General features: G+C 36.2%; 1 protein-coding gene across 1 annotated transcript in view; it reads right to left on the reverse strand.

Annotated features, from left to right (window-relative positions):
- The window catches only part of Cfh (complement factor H), a 101,445-nt gene that overhangs the window by 23,590 nt on the left and 53,361 nt on the right, over positions 1-24,494 (reverse strand). Inside the window, exons 10-17 of the mRNA NM_130409.2 lie at positions 13,624-13,806; positions 12,335-12,511; positions 6,891-7,064; positions 5,994-6,176; positions 5,729-5,908; positions 3,313-3,489; positions 594-776; positions 217-423 (exon numbers count right to left, since the gene is read on the reverse strand). Of these exons, the coding sequence (NP_569093.2) occupies positions 217-423; positions 594-776; positions 3,313-3,489; positions 5,729-5,908; positions 5,994-6,176; positions 6,891-7,064; positions 12,335-12,511; positions 13,624-13,806 (1,464 nt within the window). The remainder of the gene's footprint in view (positions 1-216; positions 424-593; positions 777-3,312; positions 3,490-5,728; positions 5,909-5,993; positions 6,177-6,890; positions 7,065-12,334; positions 12,512-13,623; positions 13,807-24,494) is intronic.

Raw genomic sequence — 24,494 nt, forward strand, 5'->3', positions numbered from 1 at the left:
AAAAACGGTAATGCAAGAGTGAAAGTATATGTCTACAGAAATGGCACAATGAACTAAAACAGCATAGATTATAGTGTGCAAGTATAAATGTATAGTAAAATATATAAATGTATATATGTGCTATCCTAAATTATTCTTTCTCTCTGGCTTGGATAAGAGTAGAATATTGGTAATGACATATTGAAAATGAAAATTGAATTTTCATGTCAGTCTCACCAACACAACGAGGCAGAGAGCTCCATTTTCCCATGTTGCAGGTTACCCTATTTTCTTCAGATATCCTGAATCCATCATCACAGACATAGCTGAATGTAGTTCCGTGTTCATAACTGCTGGACTCAATTAAATCTCTCTCTTCTGAGGACCTGGGCGACTTAATAGATCCATGTTCAATTTTAGGGGGCTGGGAACATGGAATTTTTTCTACATAGAGAACAGAAATGAAATAGTCAAGCCGAAATAAAAACTTACATTAGAAATAAATATACACAATTTGAATAATGTGTCCAGAACATTTATAGTATGCCCTTTTTTTTTCAATACCCACCCCTCACCTACGTTCTAATGGTGCAAAGTAAATCCTATCTACTGACCCGTGCAGCGTGGTAACGACTGCCACCTTCCATGTTTACACACCATTTCTTCTGGGCCCTGAGTTAGGTAACCATCTTGGCAAAGAACAGATACTTTCTCTCCATCCAAGTATTTCACTGTGGTTTCAATCACTTGGGCATTTGGAATCTGTGGGGGAGGAGGGCAGAATCTTTTCTCATTTCCTAGAAAAAAATAATCAGAGTTCTTTACTAAAGAGAATATCTTAAATTATTGAAGTGATAATTTTCATTAAAAAGTAAGTTAGTAATGAAATTTAATAACTGTCTCTCTCTATATATGCATATATACATATATATACACACATATATACATATATATGTATACATATATATATATATAGTATTGCCAAGGTTGTTGGCATGGATTTCTGTAGGCAAATTTATCTCATCTAGGTTGGCAGTTTATATCCTTATCGATTGCTTGTAAGTTTACTGTGTGAATCTATTGTGGATTGAGAATTTAGCATATAAATCTGATTGTTGAGTTGCAAAAAAATTGTCTATATTTTGCATATTTCAATTGTATAGCAATTTAATATAGCAATTCTTGTACTCCAAATTTTTTCTCATTCATTTTAATGCAGTTTTATATATTTTTATAAAACATACTTCAATCATTTCTAGATTTTAAAATATTTTAAGTGAGTCATAAAAAATATATTATGTTAAGATTAAGCTTACATGAATATTTTTCTAGAGCTGTCTATGACTATTTATAATCTAATATGTTGACTTACATTAAAAATCCTCAGGGACTATTTTATAAATGAAAGTTGATTAGGAAAAGTGGTACTTTCATTTACTTGATATACTAGTGACTTTTCTCATTTCTGTGATGAAGCACTTGACAAAAGAAGCTAAGAAAGGAAGGAAGGTAGGAAGGAAGATAGGAAGGAGGGTAGAAAAGAAGAAGGAATAGTTTAAGTTAGCTCATCGCGCAGGAAAGCAATGGCAGTAGACATGTGAGGCTGTTGCTCATACTGTATCTATACTCAGGATTCACAGTCACCTTTCTCTTTTTATTTATGCTAGGAACCCTGCCCATAAAATGGTGCCATCTACACATACAGTGTATTGTTCCTCCTCAGTTAACCTAAACTAGAAACGCCCCTACAAACATGCTCAGATACGTTTTTCTTAGGAAATTGTGGACTCTGTCAGATAGCAAATAAGAATTAGTTATCACAATTGATAGTTAACTTAACCTTGGTTCTTGGTCAACAAGAATATGGAGTGTGACCCAAAGTGGTTTATACTATGTTGTACAAAATTTCAATTATGCTGGACATTCCATTTAACCTGAACTAGTTACACATGTGAAAACGGATGGTTCGCAGCCAGGATAATGTAGTGCTTCTGACAAGTTTTTCACTACGTAGCTACAAAATCAAGACACCTCACATTCATCACTCAGACTCTCCTCTCAGATTCATAATATGAAAGGGTACTTTCTTAGTGGTTACTAATAATTTCATTCTTTTTATATTTTTGCTTAAGTAGAGTGGAATAAATAGAAATCAGCACTACGTAGTAAATACATTCTTTGAACAACTAGCTAGCCATACATAAGAGAAAAGCAATTACTATCTTAATACTATAATCAAAATGACACCAGAAATGATATCCTAACATAGACAATTTCAAAACAACACATGCACTGCATTAACATGCCTGTAGTAGGTTTAATTTTAGAATGGCATGGAAATACTTTCTGTGAACTTTCGTCTTTAAGAAATATTTAAAATATCAAATGAGACAGGGCCTCCACAACAACGGTGATAAAGACAAATAGGGAAGCAGAAATAGTAGTAGAATGGCCCTGTTGCCCAGTAACATAGAATAGAAGGTGTCAAATAAATCGAGGTTTTCCAGGTAAGCTGATTGTTAGGAGAGTTAAATAAATGGTTGGTCTGACAGAACACACAATCATACCGAAAGACATGATGATGAAGCATAGGAGAGGCATAACACATTTGTTGTGATAAATTAATCACATGTAGTGGAATGGTAAGAATCCATTATGACACATAGGAAAAGCCATGTTGAGCAAGTTTGTTTCTGTGTTTTACACTATAGGTCACTAACAAGCATGATATTGTAATTTCTAAATCAACCTCTAGATTAAAAAATATTTTTTCCAGAAAATGTGTTAGAAGATAATATCTTCATATATGGCAGAGTAGATGAACTCATGAAATCTCAAAAGTGTGGTCACCCAACAAGATATCCATGATGACATTACCAACTGACAAATTAGTATGGATAGGGAAAATGCTACATGACCCTTCCCCTACAGGTGATTAATGGCTGTCTAGAGTGGAATAATCAGCCTTCTCTCTGGAGCAAACAAATAGGTTATTGAAACCCATGCACTTAGTCTTAGCACATACACATAGGAGAAACACTGAATGGACTAATCAGGTTGAATTTATATATACAAGTTTCATTTGTATATATTATGCATATATTATGTATGCTTACACATATACTTCAAGAAGAGGACATAAATTGGATATAAAATTGGAGGGACACAAAAGGAGTTGAGTTGGAGTGGGAAGAGGGAGAGGTAAAAATAATATAAATACAGGTTTTACCCATAAAATTTGAGGAAAAATTTTTTAAGTAAATAAAGACACAACTGCTCTAGTTGAGAAAAGGCTAGAACACTCATGAGAACACAATGCCAAGAAGAACTTACTTGTACAGTTTGGTTCAGGATCCCATCTTCCATTGATGCAGATTGAATGTTCATACTCCTGCTTTTGTCTACATCTGTAACTCACACTAAAGTTATGATTAAATTCATTCTTATTTGGATGAATTGCATCTATGCCAGTTGACTTCGGGGCTTTACACTTCTCCAGTTGATCTGTTGCTGTATGAAAATATTTTCATGAAAAATAAAAACACTTATAAGAAGTGAGTGAGCTACTACATTAAAATGTGCATGCAGTAAATGTACAATGAAACACAACTTAGTACTATAAATTCTGCCAACTAAAATGTTGAGACTCACCATGCGAAAGTGGCCTATAGTATAAGAACTAGATATCATGCCCACTCATTTATGTCTCAGAGACATTTTGTGTCATGAAGGAACTTGGGTACTAGACAATTACAAAAGCATTAAAAAAACACTTTCTCAGATGCTCTACATAAGAAATGATTATGATATGACCAGCTTTGGTCATAGACTTAAAACCTATAAAAATATGCAAATTCATTACTCTCAGATTTTTTCATAATGTTAAAATGTTAAAAATTTTAAAATAAAAAATGTGTTGATAAGATATCGGGACATCTTTTTTAATAGATGTGATACAAGAAAATAACATTTAATTTATATTGTATAGAATACAAATATTTCAAACTATTTTATGAGAGAGAATTGGTATAGGATATTAGGGGCTTGTAGTCAACATCTATCTCCTTTATACACCCTACATATGAGTCTATAAGATATATTTTCATATGACGTTATTCTATAATACAGCAATATTAAGTTATAATAATAAATTGTTCTGATTGTATGGTTGTTTTATAAGTTAAATAAGGATATATGTATATATATATGGAAGCATTTTAGTGTACTATACATTTTAATTATTTGGTGAAAATGAGAGTCCTTTTGAATTTGACATTTCTGTATAGGTCATGGATAATTTTTATCAATAATTTGAAATCTAAAATAAAATAAACACAGTACAAATAAAAGTAAATAATTAGACAAAGTTGTATAATATTTAAAATGTTGATAGAGTGATGCAAACACTAAAGACTCCTGAGAATTCGTCCCTTACTAAAGATTGGTACACACACACACACACACACACACACACACACACACACACACACAAAGCCAATTTCTGTAAAGGAAAAAGAAGAAAGTCAAAGGGGCATGGTGACTGTGTGGTTGATTTGCTTCTGAATCTCTTATTCATCAGGTGAAAGCCAAGGGTTTGGAGAAAAGTAAGGTAGAGTGTCAAGGTAAAAATATTTGTATCATAACATTAACTTTGCAATCCAGGAAGACATAACTGGAGTCATATTAAGGTGGCTGCAGGCAGATAAACCAAACTAAACCTCTGATATATGAACAAATACTAGAGTACAATAGAGTACATAAAAATAAGCATAAACTAATATAAAATGAAGGATTCAGTTTTTATATATGATATTATATCTGATCTTTCTTCTTATGAAAGTGTTAAACAGTTTTAAAGCAATGATGAAGATGGGTTTGGCAAAATCTGCTTGCTGAGCAAAAATTGTTATGATTGATATGTAGTAAAGGTATTCATTTACATGGCAAACTGTTATGAAGTTTGGGTGTCTGGGCAGAGAGAGCATATCATTAAGCAGCACAAGAATAGGTGCCCGTTCCAAAGGAGCTCCATGTTTCCCTGGCATTAAAGAATATCCAAAACTCCAACAAATAGTGAAGCCTGGATGACCAAGGTCAATCAATGAAAAACTTCCATTTCAGAGAAAAGAAAATGTAGACACCAAGATTCTTCCAGTAACTCATTAAGACTGAATCAGCAAAGGAACATGGGGAATCAGTGTGAAGTGGAGTCATATATGGGATTATGTTTCCCATCTAATCCCTGAGTTCTACAGCTGATGGCAGGGTGGAGAGTCCCAACTTTGGCACATTGACTTTAGAATGCAGTCTGTAGAATAAACACAAACATTACAGACATGCTTCAGGGTAAGTCTATAATGAGAGTAGGAAATGGGTGATTAGCAGACTTTAATTCTTACCTTTCCAAGTCCTGAGAGGAGAGTCTCATACAATAAAAACAATGATCTTTTTTGTACCATAGTCAAACCTACTTGGGTGTTAATATTCACATGTCAGTCACATGACAATTTATAATTAACAACTAGATTTATCTTGTGGTAATGAACAAACTTTTATATATTGTATGTTAAGAATTTCTGTTCACCTGTAGACATCCATCAAAATATAAACAATGAAAGTTTGGATTCATATTATTTAAGACTAGATATTTCCAAAATGACTACTTACTTCAGAAGTACACAGTAGCAAATATTTCTGCAATATAAATATTAAACTTTATGAAGTATCCATTTTATGCACACATACTTACCAACACATTGAGGAAGCTCGGTCCACCTTCCACTAATGCAGAAAACTACTGCATGCCCAATCATTGTGAAGGTTTCTGCACAAGTGAACTCCACTGAATCTCCGTGGTGGTAGGGAGGGACAGATAACTGGACAGAGCCATGCTCAAGTGCAGGAAGGTCTCCACATGTTCTCTCATACTCTGTAGGTATTTCACTTAAGTTACTTATAATTAAAACGTCACATGAGATGCAAAACAATTTTTAAGTGTTAATTATTTTAATTACCAACGCATATCGGCAAGGTTGTCCACTTCCCGTCAACACACTGGATTTTATTGGGTCCCTTCAGTAGAAATCTAGGTTTGCAATCATATTCCACCACGTCACCATGGCTGTATTCAACTTTTTTTGTTCCCTTTATTTCCCCATTCGGGATTTCAAGAGGTTGGTCACATGATTTTACTTGGCCTGTTACAGAAATACTGTATAAATATAAAAGAAAATGTCCATCTTACAGTCTAAAATTTTAGTAAATGGAGAAAATTTAAATGTATACACTATATAACTTTCTTTTACACTTTTCTAAATAGTATTTACACTAAATTTACATTTCACAACTTTAATACAACTGTTGCAATAGCATTGCAAATATATTGGAGGTGGAAGAATTTTTGATAAACCTGACAGCCTGAAGATACATGCAATCACTCAGTAATTGTTGTGTTGATTATAATGATTTTCACATTGACTGGTACTATTTTATCATACATTTACCACATTGTAAAAAAAATCAGCATTGTACCTCGTATCTATTTTAAATAGATATTGAACCTGGTTTTGAATTAATTACAACCTGCTTTTACAGGTTTGGACGTACTCTATACAATATGCGGGAAGGCCTATGGTATAAAAACACCAGCACTAATGGTAATATAGGCAAAATGAAAGAAATCCCATCAGTCTCAGCCATCATGTCTGCATGTGTAAACACATGGATAACACATTTAAAGAAGCAAGTTAGCTTCAAATTAACCTCATAAACATGTGGCTGTGTATCTGAATGAATGTTCATTTCTCTGAAGATTTTTATATTATAGACATACTTGATAACTGGGGAATACTAAAAGAGGAAAAAAAATAAACTTCTGATCTTAGTTCATCAAATATAAAACAGATACTGACCTTCACACGTTGGGAAATTAGGGGACCATCCAAAGTGGTAGCATTGCACTAAATCTGCTCCAACTCTGTGTCCTGAACGGCAAGAGAAACTCAACGAATCTCCAACTTTGTATTTTACTTCTCTGGGAAAAACAACTAAGTCTTGGTGTAACAGGGGAATGCTGCATTCTCTTTCTTGAAAAGATAATTAGAATATACCATTAATCATTGATAAGTATTTTTATCTTTCTCATGTACATTCACAGGGAAGCTTCAGAAACCCTCTTCCTTAGGAAAAACATTGTGTCCTAGCTTTAATATAGCCTCTAAGTCAATGTGGACGTCTCTGAGAAACATAACAAAGCATAATGTATTAATCACAAAACTGATTTAATAAAACCAACTGTCTTCCAGTGGATCTGAGCTGCTGCAGATAAATATTAATGTTAAAGTAATAACTTTCCTATTCTACAACACAAAATTCTTTCCTTCAGATTTGAAATTAGTGTCATACTATATCTACATCATATATTGAAATCATTTCAGTTTAATATAATGAGAAACTAAAATATATAAAATAATTTCTAATTTATCTGAAGTTAGGAAAATATAGTATATTTTATGATTAAGTAGACTATAAAAAAGTTGTGCAAAACCTTTACATTAAACCAGTTTTATAATTCTGGTTTTAATTAATTAATTGTGAATTATTCTGACTCAAATTAAGAATGTATGACACATTCTCCTGTATGAAAAATTTTTTCTTCAATTTTTGTCATTGTTGAGTGTTACCAAAAATATGTAAATAAATAAATAACACATTTCTGCCTTAAAAATCTCCTTTCTTTCCAATGTATATATTAAAAGTCATAATTTTTAATTAGAGTCATTCATAAAAGACAACTGCTATGTTCAAAACTGAAGGGATGGTAAGAGGAGAAATCAGGTGTGGTGGAGTGAGAAAGTATTGAAAGAGATGATTAGAATTTGGGGTATTTCAGGGACAAGACCAAACCTTAGTGCAAGGGAAATTCCAAGGAATCTTTGAGTGTGAGCCTAGTAAAGACTCCTAGTACTGGGGTTTAAGGAGCCTGAACCAGCCAACTTTTCTAACCAAGATTTCCAGTTGAGGAATTGGGGCACCAACCCTGCCACAAAATCTTCAGCCGACTATTTCTCCTGCAAGATACGGCTGCAGAACTTGCAGGAGTGGCCAATCAATGATTGGTACAGCTTCATCCCAATGCAGTGAGAAAGAGCCATGCCAGGCACTAACCTGAGGGCCAGCAAACAGAGACTGGATAGCTTAGAAACCTAGATGTCCCCTCAACTGAAGAGTGCATAAAAATGTGGTATATTTATATAATGGTATATTATGAAAGATGTTAGAGAAATGCCATCATGAAATTTTCAGGCAAATGATGGAACTAGAAAAACATATCCTGAGTGAGGCAACCAGACCTGGAAAGACAAAAATAATTATGTATTCATAAGTAGTTATTAGAGCTAAGTAAAGGCTAATCATGTGACAGCACACAGACAAAGGGAGGCTAAGTAAGAAGTGGAGAGAAGTAAGAAGGAAATCACCCTGGGAAGGGGCAATAGAATGAATTTTGTGTGTGGAATGGTAACAGCAGAAAAACGTGGGCCACAGAATCAACTAAGTAGGACTCATAGAGGCTACAGAGACAGGAGCTGAAATCAAAGAGCCTGTATGGGTCTGTGCTAGGTCCTTTGCATAGTGTTCTTTAGCTTGGGAATTTTGTGGGACTCCTAACAATGGGAGTCATGGGTGTCTCTAATTCTTTTGCCTGCTCTTGAGACCATTATCCTACTTGGTTGTTTCATCCAGCCTTGAAATAAGGGCTTATGCCTAGGCTTATTATATCTTGTTATGTCATATTTGATTAATATTCATGAATCGCCTGCTCTTTTCTGAAGGGAAAGGGAGGAGCAGTAGGTCTGGTAGAGAAGGGAAAGTGGGAACAGGGAGGAGTTGGGGGAAGGGAGGCTACAATCAGGATATATTTATTGTAAGAGAGAAGAATAAGTAAAAAGAAAAGTAAAGAAAACAGAAAAGTTTAGATAGGTTACTAGAGTTCCTGTTGTAAGATGTTTGACAGTTTGTTTTTTGCTTTTGTGGGACAGGGATGAAGTGATCTTTTTATTGGCATACAAAGGTAAAGAACAACTGAGGGATGCAAAAACACTTTTTGGTCCAGCTGCAGATTTCATGGCTAATTGTAATATGCAACTTTAGGAATCCAACTTTATAAACCCTCCCTTCCTCCCCCTTCTGTGTTGATAGAAATAAGAAGAAATTCATTTAACCTAAACTTGAATTGAATCTACGTGTGTGCTCTTTCCAAGTGGATTTGAATGGCACAATATAATCATCTATAACTATTTTTTGTTTTGCACCTATTTGTGTATTCTCTTTGCTTATTTTATACAAATTGTTTAGCAAACATACCATAATACTCTGTCTTAAAGTGAAAAAATAATTTGTGCAATTCTCCTCTGCTTTACAATCACCTGTCAGACCTGGAGACATTGAAAGACCATGGGAATTTGTTGGGCAACAGTTTCCTTGAGACTGAAATACTCCATACTGCAGGGAAGCTCCTTAAGGAGGGAAGTAAACAACTCAAAATAGCTTCAGGGAGTCCCTGAAACTAAGCAGATTTAGCAGGCCCCTTACTTCCAGAGTAAACAAGCTAGCTGAATTGGTGAGAATCACTCAGACAAGCAAAACTGCAAGGAAGGAGCTCAGAGCTCCCTAGATGGAGCAAAGAATGAGATAATTAACTTCCTAGAAGAAGGATCCTACCCAGTGGTAGGTGCTTCATCAGCTGACTCACTTGAAAAGACACTCCTCAATCTATGTGCTGCCTACACATTATGTTATATGATCCATTGTGTTTTGTGAATTGTCAGCCATACTGGGTAGGCTTTGGTGATGTAGCTGTCTTTGAGCCATTTCTTCTCCTATGAGAACACCCTCATTCATATTTCTGAAAGCAACCTTAATAAAACTCTGAAAAGGCAAAAGGCAGCAGGAGGGATTCCATCTTTTCCTTTAAATTCAATTTTAAGATCTTGTCCTTGGAGAAAATTGCTGTCCTTGGGAAAAGCTGCTGTCCTTGGAGAAAACTGCTGTCCTTGAAGTGATATGGCCCCCATCTTGGGCTCTGGAAAAGAGACAACCAACCCTTCCCAGCAGTTGAAAATAGATATAACAGCAGTGGCCAGCTTGCAACAACAGGAAAACTGGTCACAATAATAAGTTAAAAAAACATAAATCATTCCAAGGACAAGATGCCTCTTTTAAATGTGTGGTCTCCCCCTGATGATATCAGTCTGAAGGTTAACATTCCTTTACCCCTTTACCCAAACATGTAATGCCAAGGCTTGAAGACTCCAGCTTGAGATTTTTCCCTATATAAGCCCTAAGCCCCTAGACTCAAGTATCTCTCTCCTTCCTATTCCATCAGGAAGGTACGTAGCCCAAGCTCGAGCTTGAATAAAGACTCTCCTGTGCGTGTGTGGAAGTTGCAGTTCCGGGTAGTCTCTTTGGGGATTTTGCAACTGGACACAATGACTCAAGGTTCATGAAGTTGGAAATTAGTGGTATCTGTACATTGGTCTGTCATGGGCTCTTTCTTGGGGTGAGTAGATGTTTGTATATTGACTTCACAGAAAAAAAATTCTCACACATCAGAATAGTATATAAATAATTTTATATTATATTTTATTTTATACTTGTAGTGTTAGTACTGATCCTTAGGCAAAGTATTGTATTGTGAAACTAATATCCCTCCCCTTCCATTCTACTTTAGTATTGTATTATAGAAAGTCCTGATTTCATAATGTTGAACTGCTTATAATCAGAGAGAAACTAGTGATCACCGTTTGTTTAGTTTGATTTTTTTCTTACTATGTACATCATTTGTTGCTGTTTGTCTGTTTGTGAGATGTCTTCATTTAGGGTAAAAGTTCTGAGCCCATTTCATGGCTTAAAACCTACCCAAACCTACCAATCCCTAAATAGGAAACCCTACCAAGCCCTGAGTGTGAATACCCACCAGTCTTGATCTTGAAAATCTCACCATTCCCCACCTTGGAAATGTTTATCCTCCAAAACCCACCCTACCCCCAGACCCCCGGAAAAAAAAACAACTTATATTTATCTGTCTCCTGCTCAGTTTCCTGTTGTATGTTGGTCAAACAGAGGCAGCCACCATCTTAAGGTAAGTCCCTTGAAGTCACGCAAGTGACCAAGCCCCACCTCCAGACTACTATAATGGCAGTCTAGCCCCTTGAGGTGCTAATGGCCAAGTTCCTTTCTGGAGGGTAGGGATGGGGTGGAAGCCCAAGATAAACTCAAAATCTCACCAATCACTGAGCTTGTTCTTTGCTGCTTTAATCTGGAGCAGAAACAGCTTTCTTATGTTTTTCCCAATAAAGTTCTTGTGCCAGGTTTGTTTTGTGCAGTGTAAGTTTGTGGTTTTCCTTAGCTCCCTACTGCCAGGATACCTTTCCCTTCAGAGCTGTCATACTTGCACTGAGACACTCAGAGCTGCAGCATCTCCATTGGGGAAGCTTTTCCCTTCAGAGCTGTATTCCTACAATTCCTGCACTTACCACTTACAATTCCTACATAGCCCAGACTGGCCTAGATTTCAAGAATGCCATACTTCTACCTCCTTCATTGTGAGCCATGATGTGGTTGCTGGGAATTGAACTCAGGATCTCTGGAAGAGCAGCCCATGCTCTTACCTGCTGAGCCATCTCTCCAGGCCTCAAGTTTTCATTACCTAGTTTCATGCTTCAGATCATAAATTTGATAATGGAGACCTAGTCTACATAAGAGCTTGAATAACAAAAGAATTGTCCTCAAATCAGAGATACATGATACACACAGGCCACACAAAGGAATCATTAATTTAATGAAATTTTTGGTTTGTTTGGTTTTAGAAACAGAACTTAGTATGTAGTCCAATATACCTTCAAACTTAAAAATCTCTTGATTCAGGGTCCTAATTGCTAGAATCATAATCCAGTGCCATATACAACTGATGAATATAGAATTTTTTAAAAACAGATTATCAGGCCAGAAAGATGGCTCAGTCAGTAAGAGTGCTTGCCTTTAGGCCTGGAGTCCTCTTCAATCCCTCAGATCCATATGATGAAAGAGGGAACTGACTCTCACAAGTTCTCTGACACCTACCTGTATAATGCAGTATACACACTTCCAGAAACACACATATGTGTGCATGTATACACACAGGATAAATAAATGAATGTAATGATATAATAAATGTAAATATTATTATCGATAGCTTTCATAACAGTCCTTTTTCTTAGGCTACATTAACTCATAAGGAAGATTCTAGAACATTCAGTTATTAATAACACAAACATTTATTTTTATCTAAAAATATTCCAGAGAAAATAGTACTTACCATAACAGGAGGGTGTACTAGACCATCCATCATAAGTACATGTTATAGAGCCTTTGGTATGTTTATATTCATTTTCATATCCAATGTGACATTCATAGTCTAATTTGTCATTGAGTTTAAACCATGTGTTATTATTCTTAGTCATAGCATTCTCAAATACAGGCATATCACAAGACTCTAATGCAAAATAAGAGAGACAATGTCATTTCTAATGTGTCAATAGCAAGTAGAAATAATTCTCATGAGAAAAAAGTCTTTATAAATTAATATATGATAGCAAATTAAATACTGTATTGAAGGAAACTAAGGAGACCAGTAATAATTTATTTTCTTGAAAGTTATTAAAATTGAGATATACTCTATGTAACATTCATCTCCTTTCTTAAGCTTTTATAAAATTTTATTTTAGAAATCATTTCTCAGCTCAATTTTTCTTATACTTATCACATACTCCAAAAAATAGACAAGTGCAAATACATAATTTTAGGAAAGTATGATAGCATTTTGCGAATTAAGGTCCTATAATTAGTACATCAAATGACTCATAAAATATAGGAAAGTAGATGAATTGAATTTAAGCAGATATTATATCAAGGGTTTTCCCTTTCACAGTAAAAAAATTCAATAAATCCTTACCAATTATAATTTAATATAAATGAATGTTATATGGGAATAATTTTAATTTCCTTTTCTTTAATTAAATCCTGTAAAATCACAGTAGACGAAAAATTATGAACTTAGTGAATACTTTAAATCATACCTTAAACAATAAGGTATAAATTGAATACATCTTGAAAAATAGCACTGGGTATTTTTCTTATAAATAAGACTAGATGAGCTAATTGTTAATCCTAGAAAATCCTCATTAACTGTATGTCCTAAAACAAAAGAATGTTTCCAAATACCAAAATTTCCTGGTGCCTGGAAGCATTTCTTTCTTTCCAATATCAAAATATTTAAAAAGATCTTCTAAAAGGGAGATGTTCTGAAATAGATCGTAACTCATAGTGTCACGTACATATTATAAGGTTATCATATATTCAGGAATTTGCATCTGGTCAAAGACTTCTTCACTAGATTTAAAACTAGGCTATTTTAGAGCCTAGAAAAAGGCAAATGAACTGATATTTTACAATGCAGGAATGTCTAAATAAAAAAAATGCTGTGTATTTTTTCTTGAAGTTTGAAAGCTGTTTACAAATGAAAGAATATCAATCATATACAAAAAGAATAACACTAAACTCCTATGCATCATTAGTATAATTGCAACAATATAATAAAATACTCACTAATGCATGAGGGTCGAGGTGACCATCCATCTTGAAGACAAGTAATTATTCCTGATATTTCTCCGGTATTTGTTACATATCCCTGTTTACATCTATACCGTGTTTTTCTATTTAGAGCATATGTATAATCAGATTCAGAAAAAAACCCATTTTCAATTTCTATATCTGATACTGAACAAGTCTCTAAAAGGGTAAAAAGTAAGAAAAGAGGTGAGTATAGGCATGGCAGCCTAGGGATCTACAATATTAAAGGTGCAGAAGTAGTCATTAGTCATTTGTACATGAAATAATCAAAGTCTTTCCCATCACTAGGCCAAAAAAAGAAAAAAAAACAAAAAAAAACAAAAAAAAGAAACGAAAAGAAAAAGAAAAGAAAAAACAACAAACCTTTCGTTTTAAACATACATCATCATAGTCCTCTGAGAAAGTTTTTTTCTAACAAAGTAAAATTGAAAGGATTTATAATATGTTCTTAAATATGTTTAACATTTTTGTCCAAATGAATATATATCTTATAGACCATCAGAACTCTGGACAATATTTTCTTTCTCTCTTTCTTTCTTTTTCTCTTTCTTTTTTCTTTCTTTCTTTCTCTCTTCCTTTCTTTCTCTCTTTTTTTATTCATTCATTCTTTCATTTTTTTTCTTTCTGCTTAAGAATAATTGGATCTCTTAGGAACCTAGATCTCATTTCATCCCACTAGGGATTCTGGAGTCGAATGATGATCTTAAAAAATATATCCAAAGTTACTACAGACTCCAGTGCCAATAATTTCAGCTGCATGCCTAAAATAGAATGGTTGTTCAAAGGTTAATAAAGATTAGAAAAAGTAATGAGATTTTGTTGCTGTAAAAGGATATAATAAAATTATAAAGAAACAAAAATAAAATAGTGTAGCAGACTCAAATGATAAGAACATATTTAGTTGAAAATTACCAGTACCAGAGGCAACAGATTAATGATGTTCATTATTGAGGTGGCTTTATGTAAAGGAGAGTTTTCCAGAAAATTGCAAATTGTGAACTAAAGAAGAAAAATGGGTATTTTATTGAATTTAAGCAACAAAAATTACTTTGCTCAAAAAGACTGGAGTCACTGAACGTGTGGCATAGAAAAGCAAGAACAAAGAAAATATGGAGCGGAACTCTGCATTTCTCAATTGCCATCCTCTATCAGCACAGTCTAGCACATTACAAGATTCTCTGATGAAGAACATGAGAAGAATAACTACCCCAAAAATTACAGGAAAAGGTACCCAGAACACCAACAATTCAAGATATTCAAAGGTGTAGACAGTAAAGATTCGTGTAATCACCATAATCCTTTAGAAAGACATCCCCCTGGAGAGTTTTATTGATATTCTGAACACTCAAGTTGTACAAAAAATGTGTGGCAAACCAATCTAAAATAATTTCAAAGGAAAATCAAACTCAGTATTTTTATTCTGCAATTTTCCAAGCCCAAGCACTAGCAAAAAGTTTTCATGGAGTGCTGCTTTATTATTCAAGGGATTGTGGCAGAGGTGAATGAAAACATATACATTTGTGGCACTGAATTATTTCCCCAACAATAAACTGATAATGTTCACCCATTGTATCCAAGTACCAATAGATAAATTAACACACACAACTATGTGGGATGATAACAAAAATCTGGCTGCACTCAACATTCAAATGGACAAGGAACACGGGCTCACATCAGTTGCCTGAGATCTCATTAAGACATTAGGAAAAAGCAGAAAATTTAAAGAAAGGGGGAGTAGAATTGGGAGTGGGAGTCATGTCATTTAAAATAACACAAAGCAGAATTAACTTTACATCTCGATCCTATGAAAGACACCTAAATTAATCATCTTTTAAGCAGACATAGCAGAGAAAGGTAGGGAAAAGGTAGAGAAAGATCAAATTAACATTATCAGCAATGATGGGAATTGTATCATTATGTGCTTTTACATAAATTTCAAAAATAATTGGAGAATATTATGAACATTCACGTCAATTAATTTGGCAAGATAAAATGAATAGAATTAATGAAAACCATAAACTATACCCAAGAAAAATAGATAACATGAATACAATTACTACAATTTGAAAACGTCTATTAGCTATCCATCTACTGAAGTTGCTGCATAAAACAGAACAGTGCCACAAGAGACTAAGGGTCTAACTAAATCATAGACATATCGTAGTTATTAATAGAAAAAATTAATGGTGCTGTATCAATTTTCTCAAAATTGAATCCAGAAATGAATTTTTCATGCATGAGCAAGCTTACTCTAAAAGTCACATGGCAAGAGACCATAGCAAGACATTTCTTCAAAGTGCTCAAACATCTAGATATTTTAAACCTAATGTAAATATTACATACTATATTTATTAATAGAAATAGTATATTTCTTAACAATAAATTTCTACAACTTGCACTTTCGTTTAAATATTTTAAATGTAGCTGTTTAGGAACAAATAAATTTAATGTCTAATATTATAAGATATTAAGTCTTATGTAAGTAGTAGTCACTAAACAAACCTAAGGCTTGGGGAATCATCATTTGAGAAGGAGCAGAAAGAATTTAAGGGCAAAAACTAGGATGCCTACTATGAGAAAAGCTTTCTATATATGACAGGCAGGCAGAGCCCATGAAATTTCAAAACTATGATTGTCTATGTGAGTTTACTACAATACCAGTTGACATTTCAATGCATATGGAGAAATTTTCATAATCACTAACCCTCTCAATGAAGAACAACAGGTAATTAATACTTGCTGAAAATTCAATCTACTCTAAGAATAAGCCTCTCTCTGATAAGTTATCTAATCCCAAGTGATCAAGCATAAAACATACATTCAGGCTACCAGCAGTATAGTGACTCACTAGGGGCGTGTGTGTGTGTGTGTGTGTGTGTGTGTGTGTGTGTGTGTGTGTGTTGAATTATTAATGTTAAGAATAGGTGAAGAGATCCTGGCCCACAGTTCCCTCCTCCCAAACCCCAGGGGAGAGACAGCTCATCACCCAGACAGGTGGGCACTCCTGAGACTGCAGGGCAGGAGAGACCTCCAGTACTACCCACCCTCGCCCACATCCCTGGCCCAAGATGAAACTGTATAGGGCCTCTGTGAAAAGGAAGATAGGGGCACTCAAGCTGCAGGAGCGCTTGGTCAAACAGCTCCCTGCACCCAAATCCCATGGGAGGGAAAGCTAGACCTTCAGAGGAACAGACATGCCTGGGAAGGCAGAGGAAACTACTCTCTGCCCACATTTCTGAATCTAGAGAAAAAGGTCTAGCACCATCTGGGCCCCCTGTGCACAGGGTCCTGAGAGAAGGCGGGGCAGGCCCTTTTGGTTGCTGCCCTGATGGAGAGCTGAAAACCAGCTCCGAGGAGCGACTTCAGGCCCGAGACAAGAGGTAAGACCAACTTTTCTGCTCCAAGTGACCTGCCTGCTGGATTCAGGATACACAAAGGCAAAATTCTTCTGGGACCAGACACTTCTGGTTTCTAGCTGGGGCCCAAACCTCGCTGATCCTGGCCCACAGCTCCCTGTTCCCAAACCCCGTGGGAGAGAGAGCTCATCAACCAAACAGGTGGGCACTCCTGAGACTGCAAGGCAGGAGAGACTTCCAGTACTGCCCACCCTTGCCCACATCCCTGACCCAAGAAGAAACTGTACAGGGCCTCTGGGAACAGGAAGATATGGTCACTCAAGCTGCAGGAGCGCTAGGTTCCAGACTGCGCCCAGTTCTGAAGGGACCCGGTCAAACAGCTCCCTGTATTCAAATCCCATGGAAGGGAGAGCTAGACCTTCAGAGGGGCAGACAAACCTGGGAAACCAGAGGAGACTACTCTCTGCCCATATTTCTGACTCTAGAGGAAAAGTTCTAGTGCCATCTAGGCCTGAGAGAAGGCTGAGCAAGCCCTTTGATTGCAGCCCTCACGGAAAGCAAATTTTGGCCCAAGACCAGAGGCAAGACCAACTTTTCGGCTCCAAGTGACCTGCCTAATGGACTCAGGACACACGCCCACAGGAACAGCTGAAGACCAGTAGACAGGAAAGACTACACGGCCGAAAGCAGAAGACTCTGTTCCCATAACTTGCTGAAAGAAAAGAGGAAAACAGGTCTACAGCATTCCTGACACACAGGCTTATAAGGACAGTCTAGCCACTGTCAGAAATAGAAGAACAAAGTAACACTAGAGATAATCTGATGGCGATAGGTAAGCGCAGGAACCCAAGCAACAGAAACCAAGAGTACATGGCATCATCAGAGCCCAATTCTCCCAACAAAGCAAACACAGAATATCCAAGCACACCAGAAAAGCAAGATCTAGTTTCAAAATCATATTTGATCACGATGCTGGAGGACTTCAAGAAAGACATGAAGAGCTCCCTTAGAGAAATGCAGGAAAACATAAAGAAGTAGAAGCCTACAGAGAGGAATCACAAAAATCCCTGAAAGAATTCCAGGAAAACACAATCAAACAGTTGAAGGAATTAAAAATGGAAATAGAAGCAATCAAGAAAGAACACATGGAAACAACAATGGATATAGAAAACCAAAAGAAGAGACAAGGAGCCGTAGATACGAGCTTCACCAACAGAATACAAGAGATAGAAGAGAGGATCTCAGGAGCAGAAGATTCTATAGAAAACTATCGACTCAACTGTGAAAGATAATGTAAAGCAGAAAAAGCTACTGGTCCAAAACATACAGGAAATCCAGGACTCAATGAGAAGATCAAACCTAAGGATAATAGGAATAGAAGAGAGTGAAGACTCCCAACTCAAAGGACCAGTAAATATCTTCAACAAAATCATAGAAGAAAACTTCCCTAACCTAAAGAAAGAGATACCCATAAGCATACAAGAAGCCTACAGAACTCCAAATAGATTGGACCAGAAAAGAAACACTTCCCGTCACATAATAGTCAAAACACCAAACGCACAAAATAAAGAAAGAATATTAAAAGCAGTAAGGGAAAAAGGTCAAGTAACATATAAAAGGAGACCTATCAGAATCACATCAGGCTTTTCGCCAGAGACTATGAAAGTCAGAAGATCCTGGACAGACGTCATACAGACCCTAAGAGAACAAAAATGCCAGCCCAGGTTACTGTATCCTGCAAAATTCTCAATTAACATAGATGGAGAAACCAAGATATTCCATGACAAAACCAAAATTACACAATATCTTTCTACATATCCAGCACTACAAAGAATAATAAATGGTAAAGCCCAACATAAGGAGGCAAACTCTACCCTAGAAGAACCAAGAAACTAATCGTCTTGGCAACAAAACAAAGAAAAGAAAAGCACACAAACATAACCTCACATCCAAATATGAATATAACAGGAAGCAATAATCACTATTCCTTAATATCTCTCAGTATCAATGGTCTCAACTCCCCAATAAAAAGACATAGATTAACAAACTGGATATGCAGTGAAGACCCTGCATTCTGCTGCCTACAGGAAACACACCTCAGAGACAAAGACAGACACTACCTCAGAGTGAAAGGCTGGAAAACAACTTTCCAAGCAAATGGTCGGACGAAGCAAGTTGGAGTAGCCATTCTAATATCAAATAAAATCAATTTTCAACTAAAAGTCATCAAAAAAGATAAGGAAGGACACTTCATATTCAACAAAGGAAAAATCCACCATGATGAACTCTCAATCCTAATTACTATGCCCCAAATATAAGGGCACCTACATACGTAAAGGAAACCTTACGAAAGCTCAAAACACACATTGCACCTCACACAATAATAGTAGGAGATTTCAACACCCCACTCTCATCAATGGACAGATCATGGAAACAGAAATTAAACAGAGACGTAGACAGACTAAGAGAAGTCATGAACCAAATGGACTTAACAGATATTTATAGAACATTCTATCCTAAAGCAAAAGGATATACATTCTTCTCAGCTCCTCATGGTACTTTATCCAAAATTGACCATATAATTGGTTAAAAAACGGACCTCAACAGGTACAGAAAGATAGAAAAAATCCAATGCGTGCTATCAGACCACAACGGCCTGCAGTTGGTCTTTAATAACAATAAGGGAAGAACGCCCACATATACGTGGAAGTTGAATAATGCTCTACCCAATGATAACCTGGTCAAGGAAGAAATAAAGAAAGAAATTAAAGACTTCTTAGAATTTAATGAAAATGAAGGTAGAACATACCCAAACTTATGGGTCACAATGAAAGCTGTGCTAAGAGGAAATCTCATAGCTCTGAGTGCCTGCAGAAAGAAACAGGAGAGAGCATATGTCAGCAGCTTGACAGCACACCTAAAAGCTCTAGAACAAAAAGAAGCAAATACACCCAGCAGGAGTAGAAGGCAGGAAATAATCAAACTCAGAGCTGAAATCAACAAAGTAGAAACAAAAAGGACCATAGAAAGAATCAACAGAACCAAAAGTTGGTTCTGTGAGAAAATCAACAAGATAGATAAACCCTTAGCCAGACTAACGAGAGGACACAGACAGTCTGTCCAAATTAACAAAATCAGAAATGAAAAGGGAGACTTAACTACAGATTCAGAGGAAATTCAAAAAATCATCAGATCTTACTATAAAAGTCTATATTCAACAAAACTTGAAAATATGTAGGAAATGGACAATTTCCTAGACAAATACCAGGTACTGAAGTTAAATCAGGAACATATAAACCAGTTAAACAACCCCATAACTCCTAAGGAAATAGAAGCAGTCAATAAAGGTATCCCAACGAAAAAGAGCCCAGGTCCAGCCGGGTTTAGTGCAGAATTCTATCAGACCCTCATAGAAGACCTCAAACTAATACTATCCAAACTATTCCACAAAATTGAAACAGATGGAGCACTACCGAATTCCTTCTATGAAGCCACAATTACTTTTATACCTAAACCGCACAAAGACCCAAGAAAGAAAGAGAACTTCAGACCAATTTCCCTTATAAATATCAACGCAAAAATACTCAAAAAATTCTGGCAAACCGAATTCAAGAGCACATCAAAACAATCATCCACCATGATCAAGTAGGCTTCATCCCAGGCATGCAGGGATGGTTTAATATACGGAAAACCATCAACGTGATCCATTATATAAACAAACTGAAAGAACAAAACAACATGATCATCTCATTAGATCCTGGGAAAGCATTTGACAAAATTCAACACCCCTTCATGATAAAAGTCCTGGAAAGAATAGGAATTCAAGGCCCATACCTAAACATAGTAAAAGCTATATACGGCAAACCAGTTGCTAACATTAAACTAAATGGAGAGAAACTTGAAGCAATCACACTGAAATCAGGGACTAAACAAGGCTGCCCACTCTCTCCCTACTTATTCAATATAGTTCTTGAAGTTCTAGCCAGAGCAATCAGACAACAAAAGGAGATCAAGGGGATACCGATTGGATAAGAAGAAGTCAAAATATCACTATTTGCAGATGATATGATAATATATTTAAGTGATCCCAAGAGTTCCACCAGAGAACTACTAAAGCTGATAAACAACTTCAGCAAAGTGGCTGGGTATAAAATTAACTCAAATAAATCAGTAGCCTTCCTCTACATAAAAGAGAAACAAGCTGAGAAAGAAATTAGGGAAATGACACCCTTCATAATAGACCCAAATAATATAAAATACCTCAGTGTGACTTTAACCAAGCAAGTAAAAGATCTGTACAATAAGAACTTCAAGACTCTGAAGAAAGAAATTGAAGAAGACCTCAGAAGATGGAAAGATCTCCCAGGCTCATGGATTGGTAGGATTTATATAGCAAAATGGCCATTTTACCAAAAGCGATCTACAGATTCAATGCAATCCCCATCAAAATACCAATCCATTTCTTCAAAGAGTTAGACAGAACAATTTGCAAGTTCATCTGGAATAACAAAAAACCCAGGATAGCTAAAACTAACCTCAACAATAATAGGACTTCAGGGGGAATCACTTTCCCTGAACTCAAGCAGTATTACAGAGCAATAGTGATAAAAACTGCATGGTATTGGTACAGAGACAGACAGATAGACCAATGGAACAGAATTGAAGACCCAGAAATGAACCCAAACACCTATGGGCACTTGATTTTTGACAAAGGAGCCAAAACCATCCAATGGAAAAAAGATAGCATTTTCAGCAAATGGTGCTGGTTCAACTGGAGGTCAACATGTAGAAGAATGCAGATCAATCCATGCTTATCACCCTGTACAAACCTTAAGTCCAAGTGGATCAAGGACCTCCACATCAAACCAGATACACTCTAACTAATAGAAGAAAAACTAGGGAAGCATCTGGAACACATGGGCACTGGAAAACATTTCCTGAACAAAACACCAATGGCTTATACTCTAAGATCAAGAATCGACAAATGGGATCTCATAAAACTGCAAAGCTTCTGTAAGGCAAAGGACACTGTGGTTAGGACAAAACGGCAACCAACAGATTGGGAAAAGATCTTTACCAATCATACAACAGATAGAGGCCTTATATCCAAAATATACAAAGAACTCAAGAAATTAGACCGCAGGGAGACAAATAATCTTATTAAAAAATGGGGTTCAGAACTAAACAAAGAATTCACAGCTGAGGAATGCCGAATGGCTGAGAAACACCTAAAGAAATGTTCAACATCTTTAGTCATAAGGGAAATGCAAATCAAAACAACCCTGAGATTTCACCTCACACCAGTGAGAATGGCTAAGATCAAAATCTCAGGTGACAACAAATGCTGGTGAGCATGTGGAGAAAGAGGAACACTCCTCCATTGTTGGTGGGATTGCAGACTGGTAAAACCATTCTGGAAATCAGTCTGGAGGTTCCTCACAATATTGGACATTGAACTACCTGAGGATCCAGTTATACCTCTCTTGGGCATATACCGAAAAGATGCCCGGATATATAAAAAGACTTGTGCTCTACTATGTTCATAGCAGCCTTATTTATATTAGCCAGAAGCTGGAAAGAACCCAGATGCCCTTCAACAGAGGAATGGATACAGAAAAAATGTGGTACATCTACACAATGGAATATTACTCAGCTATCAAAAACAATGCATTTATGAAATTCATAGGCAAATGGATGGATCAGGAAAATATCATCGTGAATGACGTAACCCATTCACAGAAAAACACACATGGTATGCACTCATTGATAAGTGGCTATTAGCTCAAATGCTTGAATTACCCTAGATGCATAGAACACAAGAAACTCAAGATGGATGATCAAAATGTGAATGCTTCACTCCTTCTTTAAAAGGGGAACAAGAATACCCTTGGCAGCGAATAGGGAGGCAAAGATTAAAACAGTGACAGAAGGAATACCCATTCAGAGCCTGCCCCACATGTGGCCTATACATATACAGCCACCCAATTAGACAAGATGGATGAAGCAAAGAAGTGTAGGCAGACAGGAGCCGGATGTAGATCTCTCCTGAGAGACACACAGCCAGAATACAGCTAAAACAGAGGTGAATGCCAGCAGCAAACCACTGAATGGAGAATAGGACCCCCGTTGAAGCAATCAGAGAAAGAAGTGGAAGACCTTGAAGGGGCTCGAGACCCCATATGTACAACAATGCCAAGCAACCAGAGCTTCCAGGGACTAAGCCACTACCTAAAGACTCTACATGGACTGACCCTGGACTCTGACCTCATAGGTAGCAATGAATATCCTAGTAAGATCACCTGTGGAAGGGGACTGCTAAGACTGAACCCCCAGCAAACGTGATTGTTGGGGGGAGGGCAGCAATGGGGGGAGGATGGGGAGGGGAACACTCATAAAGAAGGGGAGGGGGAGGGGTTAGGGGATGTCGGCCCAGAAACCGGGAAAAGGAATAACACTCGAATTGTAAATAAGAAATACTTAAGTTAAAAAAAAAAAGGAATAGTAAGAGAAAGCTGTGTCATGCAAAGCAAACTACTTATAGAAAGACAGCCATCAGGAAAGTTGTTTGGAGCAGAATATAGAGAAAATAGAGTCTATTCTGAAAGCTCTCTGATCAGAACATTGGTTGTTAGCTGGGACTTAGAAGTTAACTTTAAATCAATTTTTTTGTCTCACACACACACACACACACACACTCACACACACACACACCCCACTATTCTTTCATAAACCCTCCCCAAGCCAATATGTTATTATAGATTGAGAGGAGATCACAGGATTCTCGATGGTGTGGATAGCATTCTAGAGGTGATTTATGAATTGAAAAGCATTCTGTGATGAGACATATCTTTAATGAAACTTCAGTTGAATCATTACTATTCTTTTAAGTAACTTCTTGGCATGCTCCTGTAAATGACCCTAATGAAGCCACTGGTCAAACAAGAAGGTCATACATGGAACCAATTCTTTCGTCTTTCAGTGATGTTTTGTGGGAGGGGGAGAATATAAGTTTCTTTACAGTTATTGAGAATAAATATTATAGACTATCTGTTTAGAAGTAGGGCTAAATAACTTTGAAGGCTATGTTTGTCTCTGGATTTATAGTTGTCTCTATTTCAGCACTGCTCTGATGTAAGCAGCTAGTCTTCCAAATGCTCCAGAGACCAAGTTAAAATAAGCTGAAAGGTATAAAACTATGAAACTAATAAACATTTTCCCTCTGAAAAAAATATATTCAATAAAAGGAAGAAAAAAAAAAGAATCAACAAAACCAGGAGATAGTTCTTTGAGAAAATCAACCAGATAGATAAACCCTTAGCCAGATAAACCAGAGGTCACAGAGAGTATTTCCAATTAACAAAATTCAAGATGAAAATGGAGACATAACGAAAGAATCTGAGGAAATTAAAAAAATCATCAGATCCTACTACAAAAGCCTATATTCAATATCGAGGAAATGGACAATTTTCTAGACAAATACCATGTATAATG

The sequence above is a fragment of the Rattus norvegicus genome, chromosome 13 (genome assembly GCF_036323735.1).
Source record: "Rattus norvegicus strain BN/NHsdMcwi chromosome 13, GRCr8, whole genome shotgun sequence".
Taxonomy (NCBI): domain Eukaryota; kingdom Metazoa; phylum Chordata; class Mammalia; order Rodentia; family Muridae; genus Rattus; species Rattus norvegicus.